Source organism: Sitodiplosis mosellana, unplaced genomic scaffold (assembly GCF_009176505.1).
Source record: "Sitodiplosis mosellana isolate CC-2019 unplaced genomic scaffold, AAFC_SMos_1.0 Smas_scaffold_2, whole genome shotgun sequence".
In the NCBI taxonomy this organism is placed as follows: domain Eukaryota; kingdom Metazoa; phylum Arthropoda; class Insecta; order Diptera; family Cecidomyiidae; genus Sitodiplosis; species Sitodiplosis mosellana.
Window position 1 is genome coordinate 8,730,902 of NW_022595245.1, and position 17,573 is coordinate 8,748,474.

Below are 17,573 nucleotides of genomic sequence, written 5' to 3' on the forward strand. Positions count from 1 at the left end.
AATAAACGTAACAAAAAACAACCGGCAAAAATGTTCGGGGTTTTATGAATTATAATAGACTTCCCGACGACTAGATTCATCATTCAAACACACAATACATAAAGCTATTTGTAATTCCAATTCATCGCTTAGCTACCATTGTATTAGCGCCATATCTATAGAATAATGGTATTGAATGGAACAGTTCATTCAACGTAAAAAGCACCTCACTTCGATTTTGTGACGTATTATGGCGACCCTAGAAAGTGAAATGATTCATTTCCTTGACATTAAGGAATGGCAGCACATGGATTCTACTCGAATACATTGTTTTCATTAATTTCTTTCCATTGTTACGCAACAATAAATCATGATTCTGTGACACTATACAACCTAATAGAACATTTTGTTACTTAAGCTTTTCCAGATTCCTGAACATCACGAATTATATTAACGTTTCGCGAAATTATAAATTCTTAAGGATTCGAAAAAGCAATAACAAGTCAAGCACTCATTCAATATCAAGTTGATACTTTGAGTATGTCACCGTAAAATGTGAACACCGTGAGAAGACATGATTTATACGGTTTTCAATATATAAAACTTTAATAAATTTGGAAATTATATACACTTCACCTCAATATTGAATTTGTTCCTCAATATGTAATTTCGAGCTTCGGAATCGTTAGAGAAAATGTCCATGATTAAGCTTCAAGAACTAGTACGTTTGTATCAAACGGAAGTCATTTGATACAGCTGCTATAAGATATCTTTGGATGACATAAATGACACCGTTATAAAGTAAATCGAAAGCCTAACGAAAAATATATTCATAATCCTCGATTCCGCATGCATAAATAATTAATTTTGTCATTAAGAGGAACGCACACGATACTATGCTTCAGTCCCTCCCCTACAAGAATTTTGCGATTGAGGTTTGCGTTGAAAGCAAAACATTCCCGCGACATTCCGCATTGCGATAGGATTTTCAATGTACAGGCTTACGCAAAATCATTACGACGACATATCGCATTGCGTTAACCATAAATATATTGCCGGAATACCAAAAGACAGCCAATGACATCTCTAAACCAACTTATTGAATCATCAAATATTTCGAGCAACTTTTTTCAATCGTGTGTGGCTTGAGTTGAATATAATCAACTTTACGGCGACACTAGCAGCTCCTCTGCACACACATCGTAGAAGAGAGTACAAAAATCATAGTATTTTGGCAAATGTATCGAGTAACCATTGCGAAACATCAATACGTTTTGGCTAACGCGTAGTACCGGCCCACAGAGAAGCTGTTAGCGTCGCCGTAAAGTTGATTATATTCTAGTAAAGCCATACACGTTTGAAAAAAGTTGCCGAAAAGTACAATGATTCAATGAGTTGGAATTGAGATGGCATTGACTGCTTTGTGTCAAATGACTTACATTTGAAATGTATTGTGGCACTTTCCCTAAGGCGTAAACCTGTAAATTCGAATTGTATCCAACTTCATTACATTGAAAACATAATTTCAAATGGTTTTATTTAAACTTTTCATGTTGCTCATCGTTGCCAATAAGAAATAAAAATTTATTTAAAATAATTATGAAGGAGAATAATCAGCTATTGCAGCCTTTAAAAATACAACAAGCGGAATTCGAATGAAGTTGAAGTTTGTGACAACTATTGCGGAAGTTTGGCGATACGTTTGCGTAAACGTTGTCGCAAAATTATTGTGGAGCTCGCTACTCACACATAGTAACATTTGAGCGGTGTTGTCTAATGTTACACACTGGTAACACAGAGTTTGCTACGTTTACGCTAATGTATTACAACTACATTCACGTTATGTGTAATACATTTCTCGCTACACACAGCCTACTAATACATAGATCTGAGATTGATATGTGTCTTATTCTTTTCGTTTTCGCGCACATTTTTTTTCATAGTTCATCAACCGCACTACGTAGATGAATAGATCAAAGGACAAAGATATAAAGAACACATTGACCAATAAAAAATCCCCTTGTTTGCACTAGTTAGTTAAATGTGTTAGTAGGATGTTATTGCTGAAACCACATTCAAGCAAACTAGAATACATTCCAATTAAAAACAAATCCAAGCAAAGGAAATTGCACCTTGGCCCTCTGCTTCGATGAAGTAGAAAAAATCGCACATAGACGACACAAACAAGTGAAATTACTGCTTGTGTTTGAAAGAAATCTTCGATGGATGCATAATAAAGCTCTCAAGTGAATAACAGAAAACTAATTTAATGGTAATACACATTTCATCCACTTTAGATCTATAGGAATGTTTATGGAGAAGCTTGCTTTGCTTTGGAATAGTTCCTTTGATATCGAAACGGAAATGTCAAAAGTCATTATGAAATCGTATGACATTGTCTCCTATTTTTGAATTGCACATGGTGACCGATAATTAGATTGAGGAAGAAAATCGGAAAAAAAACCTTGTGAACCTGCAAAATTACAGCAATTTATGAATTAAATCCTTCGTTTTTATTAGATTGTGTTGACGCAACTCTCCGTGTTTATGTAACGGCCAGTCAAATATGTTCAAAAATCGGTGCAACTCAATAGTAATCAACGTTGTGGATGGTATCGATTAAGTAAGTTATCAAACCAATGAGAGCGATAAAAAGAAAGGACATGCAATTTACGTAGTTCGGAGCATAAATATTCTATCGAATTTGTGGTTGGATTGGATATAAATATTGATAATATAAATTGCCCGCTAAAGAATGTACATTAAAGCTTGTGGTTGGTGAAAATGATGTCACATCTCCTTAAATACATAGCAGCTTATATGAGGCTTCAATGTGCTTCAAGTCAAACTTGAGTTATCCGTAAATATCTAATTAAGATAATTATTTGATTGAACCGGCTTCAAAGTTAAACGAATCGATGATAGATACTTAAAAGCTTTAACTTGTGTATAAATAATCTAGAACAGAATGTCGTCTCGCCACTGCGTGATACGTCTGAATAGCGGTTCACTTTTGGTACTGAGATCATTTCGATAACTCATTACAATGCGTTGAGACGCAATTTATTTTGATAGCCGAATTATGCGACGTGTTCGATAGTCAATAACGATAACAATATTAATTTGGTTTTCACATAGAGATAAACACCGCATTTAATTTGCTCAACTGACTCATTTAACATGACAGTGTATGCAGCGCTGTGGCGCTCTTGTCAATAAAATCTCTATCCATATTCCGAAGATAAATTGTGTGTTCGGATTTCTTCGAAATTTTCACACTACTATTGATTGACTGTTTTACTACGAAGAGAACATTGAACTGATTGTTTTCGAATATATTTGACTGGCGGCTCTTTCCCATAGTTGTTCTAAGAAGAAACGAAGATAATTTGTAATCTTTATTGGTGATTGATTGACTACAAAATGTGCATGAAATTGAAATTCACAACGGATGAATGACATTAGATTACGTTGCTCATCTGGTTACTAATTACTTTACTGGGCGCTCAGTCCCATAATAATGAGACTCTTATTTTCCCGGAAATTATTTCTAATTAACTCTCTTAACTTGAATTTAATGCGTGGATACAAGAACTTTGTTGTGATTACAAGAGATGCCTCCAGAAAATTGATACGGCACGTGCGAACCACATTGAAATTGTTTCACATTTTCATGACGCTTCCATTGAAACATTTCTTAAATGTCTAGAATTTAATCGATTCTAACGGAATTTATGTGACGCAAACTGGGGCGCAAAATATCAACGAATTGTATCAATTGGACAAGTGTTGTTCGAATGATTGAAGATTAATTTTCTCTGATAAATATCAGGTGGATGAAGGAAACACAATAATTTTCTAATCCGGTAGTGATAATCATTCATTGTTCCATTGTGCCGTGTTATCATGCCACCCAAAAAGACAAACATACTTGATAAACTTGCCCTTGGTGTTTACATTTATATTGATGAATTTAGCTAATTGTGGCATTTCCAATTCATTAACGTTTCAAATAACACATCAAACGGTTTTAAAATTCGAAACAATGAACCCATCAATTTTAATCATTTTTGCATTGGCTGTGGCCGCTTTTGCGACAGCCGACTATCGACCTGAACCATATCGCATCAATTTCGGTGCACAAAATTACACACGGTTAATCGATGAGTTTACAGTTGTTTCACCAGCCAAACCAATCCAACCAATCCGATTCACATTGGATTATCCTGGTGGCGTAAGTATATACCACATTGATTAGCCAAAAATAGTAATTTTCAAATTACGTTGTACGCAATAAAAATTACTTATGGATGAGTCGCGTCGCATCAAAACGTGGCCAAATAACACGTTACACAAATCGATTTTTATAATTACGTTTTTGTTTCAGAACGCCTATAAAAATACATACATTCGTCGCATCGAATACATTGACTATAACAACAAAGACGCCCGAACCGAGTTTCGTATCGTCAAAGGCGGATGTGAACACAACTTTGCTGTAATTCAAATTATTTCTCAAATTGGGAAAGGGATCAATTCAAAGATTTTATTCTATGGGCCCACACCATAATCAACTTTAAATGCATGGAAACAGCTGCTGTCATTAATAATTTTTTTTCTTTACATTTATTAATGTATTTTTGGGTGTATCTTATAAAATTATGCTGTGTGCTTTATTAAAAGTTTATGATGAAGGGAATGTGTTAATATTTAATGTACCCCATGGTAATCGAATGTGCTTAAGCTGAATTCTGGATGATTTTAAACACTCTTCTGAGTAAATGTAGAATTTTCAACATTGATTAACGAGTGTGAGATAACAGTGTGCTGTACTGCTCTCGCTAATGCTGTGTGCAATATCTCGCCTGTTCAACACGGCATGCTTCGTTTCACCGCAAAGGAAGCAAATGGGTTGACGGTTTTCACACAAGTTTACGGCTACAAAGAAATTACAACGAGTAAAAAATATCGACCGGAACCCCATTTGAATAGGAATGATTCATAGCATTCCGAAGCAGACAAGTGTTTCCAAACAACACGTGCCGAACGTTGACACTTATAATGACGAATAAATCGTTCGGAGTGAACATAAAAATGATTGCCTTGTGTACACTTAAACATTAAGCCAGCCGAAAATATTCTGATTAGGCGCGCAACAACAACAAAAATTCGACCACTCACAACATTGGTCAATGCACAAATTACATAGAGCCAGAAAGTGGATGATAATTAGTACTGCTGAACGAACGAAAAAAATGATGTCTACGCTTTATTGATGCAAACGCGGTACTCTTTATATAAGCGAATTTTGAATACCCGAACCAAAATGAACACCATGAACCGTGCTACTGAAACTATGCATACAGACATTTTTAATGAAAATCTTTAATATTAAGTAGAAGAGTGAGAGAAAAAAACACACGCGGAATGTGTATTCATGCAATAAGCTAAATTATACGCAGTTAATTTATAAGCGCATTGAACTCTTGGGGGCGATATTCGGTTCGAATGTCTGGGAGAAAAGCATCGAATAAATATATCAAATACCAAAATCACGCGTATTTTTTTCCATGACACTGAAACAGTCATCTGCATATTGCAAGCTCTGTTGTGCATTTTTTGGGTTCAAATCCAATGACGTTTTTGACATTCCATAATTTACTGCTTAAACGTTTCTATAGAGATGGAAATTTTCAACTTAATTTTGTGCTGCACTGTGGAATGCGTGTTAGTTCATACACAATTCAATTTAAGACTGAAATGCGCTGCATATTTTCTTGTTTAAGCTATTAACAACATCATATTTTTGCATTTTCTTCATCGGATATCGCTGTTGGAATGCTACAACCAAATTCAAGCATTGACTGAAAATATGAAACGATGCAGTGTCAGATGTTTACCATCACACTCAATAAAAGTATCGCTGAAATTCTACGAATTTTCTTTTTCGTAGTTGAGACAAAACAGTTCAATTCGCAGAATTTCACAACATATTCATTTTCCTCTGAGCTGCCTATGGAAACATTGTCGCACTTGAATGTATTATGTAATGTAAATACAATCAAATAACATCACATCACAAATATGTCAAGTGGTCTGATTGAAATACATTTAAATGTTTTCCGTCTTTTTCATAGCAGAAGTAAAGCGTTTCGGCTGTTTCAAGCTTGTTTTCATTGCTGGCTTATATTTCAAACGAAGTTAATCGTGCGACTCTCTTTTTGGCAGATTTCAAAAAGCGCTGGTAAATATACAATACAAAGCAAAAGTTTCAGCACACCGACGTGTTGATCATAGCTGCGCGCTTGCTGTTAAGTTGTACAATTCTCCATGGAAGTTCTGCCTGTAGATTTGCTGTTCGCTTCAATATTTCTGTCATTTTCTCGAGAATAAACGTTTCATCTTCGCAACACGATAGGTACTTTGTGTGTTCACTGATCCACGTATTAAGCGCAGCACAAAGCGAATTAAGACCGTGGAACAACTCGCGAAAGCGAATAAAGATATTTGTATATTATGGGAAAGGCAACGGAAATGAAGATTTAAAAAAAGTTTTTTTTCTTTCTTTGTGGAATTAAAATGTGCGGAAAGATTTAAAGTGATCCGCATAATTGAATTCAGAAAGCAAACAATTTGCACGGCAACAGCGAATCGCACTCATTCGAGAATTCATGTACTATTATTCATCTTTGTAGTGAGAGATAGAGAGGGGTGCATTTGTCGAGTAAACTTACGAAAGTAGTATGAAAATTATGAATTTCCAACTTTTCGTCGTTTGTTTATCCTAGACAAATTGTCCACTGTAGAATATTATCAGATTAAACTGCAGGAATTTCTCGGCCACACTCACACTTAGCATGCTTCTGATGAATGACATCAAATCATTGAAACAGAAGAAACGGAAATTTAATTTCCATTTTTGTCATACGAAGCTTATTAACTGAGCTTAGTTTGTTGATGTAATTATTTTCAATTTTGTTTAAAATGTTTCGTTTGTCGGTACAATGTTCTTGCTTTCGTTCTTCGTTTTTCATATTTGACGTTGTTTATATCAACTATTTATCTGTCTCTCTGCATTGTATGTCACATGCAGCGAATTCAAATTAAACGAAAATATTCTCATTATATAACATTGATCAAATAAAATGCAATTAAATCGGAGCGGTGTCTCGTTAACTCAGCACGACAACGTAAATTGAAAATTCAGCCCATATGAGAGATGTTGTTATGATACTAGAATGGAATCCGTTTCCCGCTAGGTTTTCCGTTTATCCTCCTTAGTGATTTTAATGACTCATCAGGTAGCAGCTGTGTGATCCGACAATGGCTCCAAACATAATACATGCAATAAATATTAAATAATGTTTAAATTATTTTGCTACAGAATTTAAAATAATTCATAGGAATATGTGATGCAACAAAAGTATTTCAACAAGCGATCCACTCTTTACTTTGTTGAACTACATATACTACATTTCTATGGCACAGCTGATTGTTGTGCAGCGATACAATGGGGCTAATTATTTGCACAACATTTGTTAGTCTGCAAAAAAGTGTACACTGTAAAATGTTTATTTACTACGTTAAATTAAAAAGGATTGAATGTGGGTTGTGATTTCAGCATTTCGATCATTTCGTAGAACAATGCATTTGTAGTTGGAAAATTTGATTGAAAATCGAATGGGAAATGTGTGGTTTTCATTGTGACTGACGCAAGAACTCTACTGAAAATAAATGATGAGCATTATGGGATTGGCGGTATTGTGGTTCCAGTAGTGGATTTCTGTTGTGATTTCTGTGCCAAATCAAATTGTATCAATATTATGAGGTATGTGCACACTGCCCCAATCAACTGAAAATACAAATTGAAATTACAGTTTTTAATGAAATGAAATGGTTCTCAATTAATTTTGATTAACCTATGGAAATGTTACTTTACTATAAATACCTACCCCATACAAAAAGCTCAGATCCAATTTAAACATCCCGAATGGATTGATTTCGATTCCGTTGAAAAGCAATTGCACCGAAAATGCCTTCACCTAAATTATTTATTGAATGTTAAACCGTTTGGTCCAGAACAATGATCCCTTTTTACCCTAATTTTACTGTAAACATCATTCAAATTCAACGAAAAGCTATGCAAATTGCAACCGATCTTGCGAGATTCATCCTTTGTGATCGAACTCGAATAGCATAAAATGAAAATTTCCAGGAAAAGTGCGCAAATCCAAGCCGATGAGCTCCACAGTTGATCCTCATTTTCCCTGCTCAATCGAATGCCCGATATAATTCTGTAACATCATGCGTAAATTTGAATGGTTTACAATCTGCATTCGAATGTTCGCAAATGCTTACTTGATGACTACCATACAACAGAAGTACAGCAACGACGTCAATGTGGTGAATTTCATTACCAAAATAACAACCAAATGCGGGCTAAACGCCGATTTGAGTACGATAACAGTGCGTTCCAGTTTAGAGTAAATCTGTTGAATGTGGATAATTTTATCGCCGAAATCATTGAATTGCGTCGAATTTTCATCCTTCGTCGTAACGAATGGAGTCTTCCTTGCAGCCGCGTGGTTTCTAAAGTGTTGATGGAAAAATTGAGCGACGCAGTAAATTTTTGATTTAATGCAGTCCAACATTGAATCTATACAAAAAAAAATTATATTCAATCCTCTTACCTCATGCAATTCAAATTTGGGGCTTTGAACATTCCATTCAAAGCGAAGGGATTGTTTTTGCTCACAAAATATTCAAATGAGTTTGACTTAATTTGTGTAATTTCATCAACGGTTGTAGGCAAATGGTTATAGTATTGATTTGAATTTACAATCGTGCCGAATTGAATGAGAAGTTTATTCAGTAGACAAAGGCGGCAACGGATCAACTGTAGGTAGGCAAAGAATTGCGTTTCGATTATTCCGATGACATACATCGGCACTGAAATGGAAGAGTGATTTTGATAGAAAGTTTTTCTTTCTGGTTTTTTTTTTTTGGAAAGACAATAGAGAGAGAAGAAAACTCACCCAGACACATCACTAAGCAGTATTCAGAAAATGGGACCGAGTCTTGAATGTACATTAAACAATTTCGCCATTCAAACAACGAAATTGTTACAATGCAAAAACATATTTGCAGCGCGACATTGCTGCTGAAAATAAAATTTATGGCTGAAATCAAATCAAATTGAATGTAATTGGCATCCAATTCATACCGTCGCCATGTCTGATTATCGATTGGCGTATCGAGTTTTTGTTCGAATATCCGATCAATGTCCTCGATGTTCCGAATGACTGACACAATTTTTGCCTGATTCCACGTTGACGATATGACCAAAAAGCAAAATGCACAAAACCCAGAGTAACGATTATATGAATCGATCAATTGACGCACGAGATTCTTTACCGACTCCGCACTCATATCACGATTCACCATCCATAGATGGAAAATGGTGTAGCCAATCGCTTGGCATATGGTTACCACACTGCCGAACAATGAGGGCCGTAAAGTTTTCAAACAGAATGGACTCGTACACAACACTTTTGAAACGATGTAAAGCGGCAATATGGCTTTTCTCAGCTCCATTTCCAGTTTATAACACAATTATGGAACTGATTTCAATGGAAAATGGTCGTCTAGCCTGCGGATAGAAATTTATTTACGCTTTTTATTCAACTGAAACTCCAGAGGTACTAAAAGCATTCATAAAATATGTTTTTGTTGAATCAAATACGTTCAACCGCATTGATTGTGGCTTTCCATTGTAATGACACTACAATGACATTCCTAACACGCTCAAGATAAATATTTGCTTGGCTTCATCATTAAACCAGTTCATTGACGGGCTTGAACATTCCAATTATTCGGACGATGCTGAATTTACATGGGTTAATTTCAAAGCGAGGCATTTGCGCTCATGAAAATGCAAATATTTACTCAGAACCAGTTGATCTTTGATTTATATATTCAACAATGTTTTTATACAAACAATTGACTTAATTCGGAATCCATGTTATCCGTTTCCATTGACTTATTTCCAACTCAAAGGGGAAGCAACACTCCAGATTGTGTACATATTTGTTGATTTGATTTGAGCCCAAACAAATCCTAAAATTTCGTTATTTCCGTTTTGCTACTGAAATGTTATGGCGTTGATTTGAAAGTGCAAACCCATTAGCAAGTGCTACCATCTATATATAGAGAGCCAAAAGTTTGTACACCAGATTGTCCTTACTAAAAGGACTCGTAATTAAAGTCAACAACAATTTTGAAAGTGAGAAAAGGGGAATCGTATGGTAAATATTCATAATAATAATAATAAAAAGATGAAAACACAAGGCAAGTGAGGGGAACCTAATACTGATGTTGATTTTGAAAAAGCCATTAATTTGAATAACTGAAAAATCGAACGGTTTCCTATCATACTGAAATTGGTCAATTCTATTGGTTTTTATAGAAACTGAATTTGAATGGCTTTCGACAGAGTTTTCAATAACATTTATTGGTTTATTGAGCTTCATTGTTAATGCGCTATATTAAGGAGGTACTTGAGACTTTGTATAGCTCGATATAGATTTGAAGTGATTTATTTCTTCACAGCTTCAAGCTTTCTGTTTCTACGAGTTGATCTATGCGAGGAAAATGCCGTTTAATCTTCACCAGGTTGTTGAATTTCCTGAAATGAAATCTAGGCCAATCAATTATGGTTTTTATGATAATCGCTTTTATACCAGTATAAATTGTTGTAAGTATACTGAATTTGATCTAACGTCATACGCATCCGGACGTAAATGGCCTTTGAAACGCTGTAATGAAGGGAATTTTTTCCATATGATTCCATATCGAGTTCAAATAATTCAATTTGTGTAACGGTCACTGTTAGCGACAGATCATCCAAAGTAAAATTATCCAAAATGCGAAAATTCAAGAAAGTAATCAGAGAATCCAATAAAATCATTTTGGATGAAAAACAAAAGCCCCCTTACAAGCATAATCAGCCATCAGTGCATAAAGTGTGCTCAAGTTAAATTAAAATCGATGGTTGGTTGATTGATATATTTGAGAATGACCAGCGTGAATATAAGTTCGTTTTGAAGGAGATCTAAATTGAGACTGTTGGAACGAATTGAATTGAAACGAAACCCACAAGAACGTCGTTGTTTCTATCCAGAAAACGCACGTCTATGATAAATTATTATTTAGTTTTTCGGGTTATTATACGGTTGAAGTTCTAGGTCAATCAAATATCCAGCTTGGAAAAATATTCATTTTATGACAATTACACAATACTAAGTCAATATCATTTATGGGAATTTAAAATTAAACGCAGATGTTTCTCTTCTAAAAAGCCGTTTATTTGACATTGGCTTACGACAAATAAATTAATATGTATTAATATTCTGTGTGCAGTGCGTAAAAAATAACAGAAAACTCAAACAGTTCACAATACAAATTGTTTTAAATTTGGTGCTTGTTAAACGGAAATCATTCAATTTTATTGATTATCATGAAAACTAGTTTTCTATGATTTTCAATGGTATTCTACAGATTGTATCACTAGCATTTATACTATGGTCTATATGGAGAGCTTTATGCGTTATGTTAAGGAGATAATTGAATGGTTGAACTTAGATTTGAAGTGAATTTCATTCCACAACTTTGCTTCTACGAGTTGATTTTGCTGCGAAAAAATGCTGCTAAATCTTCAGAGCCTTTCTGAATTTCCTGTAATGAAATGAAAACAAATGAATTGCATGTTTTAAAGGTTGAATCACAACATTGAAACCTACGTCATATCCATATGGGCGCAAATGATCTTTGCAACGCTGTAGCCAAGTGCGAATTCTTGTGTACGGCTCCAAGTCGCATTCGAGCGATTCAATTTGAGCAACGGTCACTGTCAGAGACAAATCAGCCAAAGTGAAATTATTTACAGCGGCCCAAGTTCGACCCTTTAGCATCGCCTCAAAGAATCCCAATGCTTCGTGTAATCTCTGCAGTTTTGTTTCATCCAATTCTTGGCCACGGAACAGAACTGGGAACTTAATTTTAGAATTAATAAAAAAGTTATTACTGGGTTTTTCTTGGAATTGAAATAAAAAATGGAACGAAACAAAAACGGAAAAATTCTTATGGAAAAAAGAGGCGATCCAAGGAAAAAAAGATATTTTGAAATTATTAGAAAATCAAAATCTGCTCACATAATAGTCAGCCAAACGTGCATATAGTGTGCTCAAGTCAAATGAAAGACGTTGATCAACTAGAGCTCGCATACGAACATCACGTGGATACAAAGTGTCATCTTTTGAATATGCGGCCGTCAAATAAGTGATAATTACACGGCTGAAAACATAAAAATGAATCATTAGCAACATTGGTTTCACTTTTAATCCAATTTCACCAAACCTTTCCCAAAGTACTAAACCATGGTCTTCAAGCGTTGGAACTGTATGCTGTGGATTAATCTGAAAAAAGAACACAAAAGAAAAATCAGGGCAAGCGTTAATCGCGTTCAAGAGCAAACGTTAATCGTAAAACGATAAAAATAAAATATTAACGAGCTCATCGCATACCTCAATGTATTCTGGTTTCAAATGTTCGCCTTTGACTATATCGATTAATCGTAAATCAAAATCGATGTTCAGCAGTTTGCCCAGCAGTAAAACGGTGCGACACGGTGGACTCGGTGGCAAATAATGTAGAATGGGCATTGTTTTTTCGCCTCTAAATAAACACAAAACAAATTCTTCAACAATTCTTCGAGTTCGAGTGGCTTTTTGATGATCGACCATAAGATGTGAACGAAACTACAATCAACTAAACACTACGATTAATATGTCTGAGAATAAACTGGGTAGAATATAAGTTCGTTTTGATGGAAATCCAAATTGAAACTGTTGAACAGGCAGACAATTGAAGTGAATTGAAGCTAAAAACCGAAAGCACGATTGAATGTCGTTGTTTATCGTTGACGTTGAGGTCTTTTGCTATGCTCTCTTTATTACTTGAAGGATTTCAATTGAATAGTATATCGTCCATCGAGAATATGAATTATACATCGAGATACAATTACAATTTCTATGTGGACACTGGACAACTGAGCATGCAACCACGATGAATTATATCGATTTTCAGTGTGGCATTTTTGTTTTATTTGTGATTTGGCAGACACCAGGTCATCAAATGGTTGAAGTTCTCGTTCAATTAAATAGCAAACATATCGACCACCGCGAAACGTTCATATGAAACGAACCGAATGGAATTGAACACGAACATGAAGAGACAGCGAGAGAGAGAGAGAGAGAAACGGACCACTATCACTACCATATGTATCCACTAACCACTATTCCGCATATACAATTATCCTTTAAAGACGTCAATTTAATCAGGCCAAAAAGGTAACAATTTACTCGTGCAATGAATTCAATTGAATGAAAATTAAGTGATATGACTTCCGTAACACAGTGGCGTTTTTTGTTCTCTTCCTTCTTTCTCACACATTTCAATTGAACAATTAAACGAATCGAAAAGAAACAAAAATGTTATGTGAATGTTGGATCCTTTCAATGTGACATAAATACAAATTAATTAACACAGTATCAACGAATGTTATCGAAAACTGGTGTGTGTGTGTGCCACACGAAAAAATGTCATTAATAAGTTCTTCCCTTTGCTAATTCGACATAATTGAACAACTCTTTTTTTGAAATGTAGAAAAACAACGAACGCATAAGATGAAAATCACATCAAACACTTTTCACAATCATTTTCGAAATTAAAATTTAAAACTCACGCCATTTTGTTCATTTGTTTGTTCGGTTGAACAACAACCGTTGAATCCATACAATTGCCCAGCTTGTTGTGAATAAAGTGCGTGCTTCTATGTGGTTTTCTCGCACTATTTTTCTATCCAAAAATATATCCACTTTTGTTTGCTCTTTGGTTTTCTTTCCTTTCTTTGCCTTTATTTTGGTTTTGTTTGATGAAGTATCCACGCGGAACCAATTCGAATTGTAATGTGTTCACTTGGGAAACGAAATGAAAACTAAAATCGAATAATAAATAGCCAAAGTCAAGCTTATGATTCAAATGTCCGAGTGACGGCGTTATAACGAATGTAATGGAATAATGGAATAGCGGCCAGCACAGCACATTTTATTTATTACAAAAGAAGACGGCCTCAAACGATTGTAACGGTCTCGTAGACCAGAGTGGTAGTTGCGTTGCCATTAACAACACTTTCGTAGCAAACAATTCACGAAAAATGATGATCATATCGCCCAAATAGTATAGTTCCCGTTACACTTGTACTTCCGTTCCATCATTGTCATTGTTCTGTGTATGTGTATGTGTGTGTGGTTTAATTTTTTTCGTAGGGACTAGAAGTTGACGCACCACATCGAATGGCAAAGTGACGTCACTAATGACTTGACACTCACCTTTAGAAATGGAAATTAGAACGACCTACATTATCTTAGATATTCGATCAATTGAATCGCATATTTGCGACTCGATTTTAATTTAAATCACCAGTCCAACTATTTTTAGACAATTGGCTTCACGTTTTATGTTTTTTTTACCAAAACCTCTGCTTCGCCCAAACAACAATAAATTGTTTAAGTAAATGTTAGCTGGTTTGGACTGTAATTGATTCGCGATGATTTGGAATGAGAATAATGAAGATTCCATGTATTATAAATTGCGAATGGTACACGCAAGTACATGCGACGTTCAACATACATTCGATTTAATCTATTTGATTGTATTTGCGTTTTATTTCGTTTGCTCTGTAACACGTAGGGTTTCGAAATTGGTTTGACTTGAATGGTTAATGATTTAGAGCAACAACAAGCAAGCAAGAATGTTTTGTCGTCCTTTAATTCAATCGAACGGTGGATGACTTCGCGATATTGTGTACAAAACGAATTGAGGATTTTTGTAAAAGGCATTTTGGTTTCAGTTGATTTTCCGAAGGGAAAAGAAAGAATTGAGAACTGCTTCCCGCCTGCGATCAAAGCAAAAGAGTATGAAAACGCATAAACATTTGTGTCCGGCACTCGAAATTACGATTCTTATCGCAATAATATATATCGTTAACATTTATTAATCACGTGACTGAAATGGAATAAAGTAGAATGATTTTTTTTTTCAATGAATCGCCCTTGTGGAGTGTATGTAAATATGTGTGAGTGCGTTTGTATTATTGTTCTTGGTTTACACACGGATCCTGCTAAAAAAAAAGTCGAAGAATTTTTTTTTCTTCAAAAATTGTGAATGATTTTGGTTCCCACCGAACTAAGGAAACACTTTTATTGCAACGGATGCAGATTAAATCATATTCTTGCTGCTGTTCCTGGTTCGGCACATATGGATTTTATGACATTCAAAATATGTATGTTCCTTTTTTTCCTCCGTTGGACACAAATATTTGGAAATTGCCTATCAACAAATCATATGCTCTTTTCGAGGAAATGCCTAAACTAACAATCTGCTTACAGTTCCCGTGCAGAGATAACGAAGATGATTTGCCTACCTGTGATAAGCGCATTTGAAACGAACATAAAAAGAAGAGAAATGTGCAAAGCGAGAGTAATTACTTTTTGCACTAGAAACAGAGAGGAAAAAAAACGACATGAAACAATAGCTGCTGAGTTCTTGTTTGGCCTATGCAAATACTTTCTACCTGTGTTTGTTGATGCTCACTTTCTTTCGTATTTTTTTTCTCGATTTTAACAACGTTTCACAGGAAAAAAAACGAGCAAATAGACCTTCGGTGACATTGTAATGCACAATTCAAATCATTTCGTTGCCAACCGTACAAGTGAGCAGTCTATCGACTCAAATCGATTTTTTCCCTTCAATATAAGGACTTTGTATTTGGGTAGAACCGAGAAAAAAAATTGTTTACAAGTTATTTATATCAAACCGAAAAATGTCACTAGTAAAGCATTTGGTCAGGTGCGTGTGTTTTTTACTTGTGTTCAGTTGTATCGAAGCAGAGGAAATAACGAAAATTGAGAAGAAAACCGATGATGGCATTCAAACGTACGTTGTTGAACCGATCGATAATGTTGAGCAACAAGAAGCACAACAAGAAGTAACCACATTATATCCACCGCTTATCGAAGAAGACCAACCAAGCCTAGTAAGTGTATTTGATTTAGTCCTAAATAAAGGATAGAATGAATATTCAAGGGAATAAATTAGTAAACAAAAAAGCGATTAAAAATGAAATGGATTTAACAAAATGAATATTCCCTTGTCAAATTGTATTCGTTAAACCGAAATCGTTTTATCTCTCTGTACAGAATGTTCCGCAAGTGGTTGATAGCATCTTGCCAAACGTGGATGTAAATTCAAATCCAGAAAATGGAATAAAAATTCCAGACGGTCCAGTGGATCAGTATGCAAATGGGTTATATTACCCTCCACAAAATCAATATTCACCATATCAGAATCCGCAATATCAACCATATCAATATACAACATACCCATGGCAATACGGAGTTCAACAGTATCAACCACAGCTACCGTCGAATGCAGGTCAACCGAATATGCAATATATGGCAACAGTACAACAACCAAACACACAAATGTTTACGCCGCAGACAAATCAACCATCATATGTGTCGTCGCCATATGCTGAATTCGAAGGCGTTTTGGTCCCTCTTCAGACATTGATGCCACCGCCACCGTCATCACCACAAGGACAATCGCCTCAGACAGAGAAAACAAATTCAAACAAAGAAATTCGACCAACTACCAAGACGGCAGCCGCTCGCACCAATTATGATTTGGCAATTCTTTTGCAATCCCTCTTCCCACCGAATATTCTTCAAACCGTTCTAACAATGATCAATTTCACATTGAACTCGTTCAGTATGATGGCATTCGCTGCAGCTATAACATCGGCAATCTGTTCGGTAACTCCGTTATGTACGCTCACATTCGGCGCATTGCCAATAAGTTTACAAAGAAAATTGGGCGAAGAAGACGGTACCACAATGCAACGTGTTCGCCGTGCTGCTGTACAGGTGACCGGTGCCATTGACAAATACGAACGATTTCAAAAGAATATTGGGTCCATTGCACAAATTTTGAGCAGAGGAAGAAGCGTTTAATATTAAGATTCGAACAAATGAAACCCATTTTCATTCTTGTTTTGATATTTTTAATTATTTTTTCTGTCAATAAATTAGAAGTTTTGAAAAGTGAACAAAACAAAATTGTTTAAAATTGTCCGTTTAAAATTGTTTTTCATTGTGGTTTGAATGAGTTTAAGGAATGTTTCATATTTGTTTTGAACTGGGGTAATAGAGTGCGGTTTCAACTCTCGCGTGAAGATGTCGCTGAGGTAAGTCAAAGACTATGAATTCATTTTTGACACATCAACATGTCAACGCAGTACAAACAAAGCAGTCTTGCGGTGAAGCATTTGTTTACAATTACAATTGCCGAATTGACTCATTCACGCCTACGATCTAGCGTTAAACTAAATTCGAGACGCTTTCAGACGGATATGCAAACACATTTTTGCCATTTACAACAACGAATGAGTGTGCGGTACTTGTGTACAGACTGTACAA

The 17,573-nt window shown here is 35.3% G+C and overlaps 3 protein-coding genes across 4 annotated transcripts; 2 read left to right on the forward strand and 1 right to left on the reverse strand.

Moving 5' to 3' along the window:
- Nucleotides 1–3,979: 3,979 nt before the first annotated feature.
- On the forward strand, nucleotides 3,980–4,678 carry LOC129565120 (uncharacterized). Its single transcript, XM_055439615.1, has 2 exons — nucleotides 3,980–4,213; nucleotides 4,367–4,678. Exons 1-2 carry the CDS (start codon nucleotides 4,025–4,027, stop codon nucleotides 4,547–4,549), a joined length of 372 nt encoding a protein of 123 aa, XP_055295590.1. The 5' UTR covers nucleotides 3,980–4,024; the 3' UTR covers nucleotides 4,550–4,678.
- Nucleotides 4,679–11,406: 6,728 nt separating this feature from the next.
- LOC129565116 (glutathione S-transferase D7-like) lies at nucleotides 11,407–14,076 on the reverse strand. 2 transcript variants are annotated; one of them, XM_055439608.1, is made up of 6 exons: nucleotides 13,781–14,076; nucleotides 12,561–12,711; nucleotides 12,394–12,452; nucleotides 12,189–12,330; nucleotides 11,778–12,029; nucleotides 11,407–11,712 (listed from the first exon to the last, which is right to left on the reverse strand). In XM_055439608.1, the coding sequence occupies exons 1-6, from the start codon at nucleotides 13,828–13,830 to the stop codon at nucleotides 11,653–11,655; spliced, it is 714 nt and encodes a 237-aa protein (XP_055295583.1). In that variant the 5' UTR covers nucleotides 13,831–14,076; the 3' UTR covers nucleotides 11,407–11,652. The 2 variants fall into 2 exon arrangements, with proteins under 2 accessions (XP_055295583.1, XP_055295582.1); XM_055439607.1 differs by lacking the exon at nucleotides 13,781–14,076 and having other exon boundaries at nucleotides 12,561–12,825.
- A 1,501-nt stretch (nucleotides 14,077–15,577) lies between these two features.
- LOC129565115 (uncharacterized) lies at nucleotides 15,578–17,114 on the forward strand. Its single transcript, XM_055439606.1, has 2 exons — nucleotides 15,578–16,132; nucleotides 16,296–17,114. The coding sequence occupies exons 1-2, from the start codon at nucleotides 15,920–15,922 to the stop codon at nucleotides 17,106–17,108; spliced, it is 1,026 nt and encodes a 341-aa protein (XP_055295581.1). The 5' UTR covers nucleotides 15,578–15,919; the 3' UTR covers nucleotides 17,109–17,114.
- The last annotated feature ends 459 nt before the right edge of the window (nucleotides 17,115–17,573 follow it).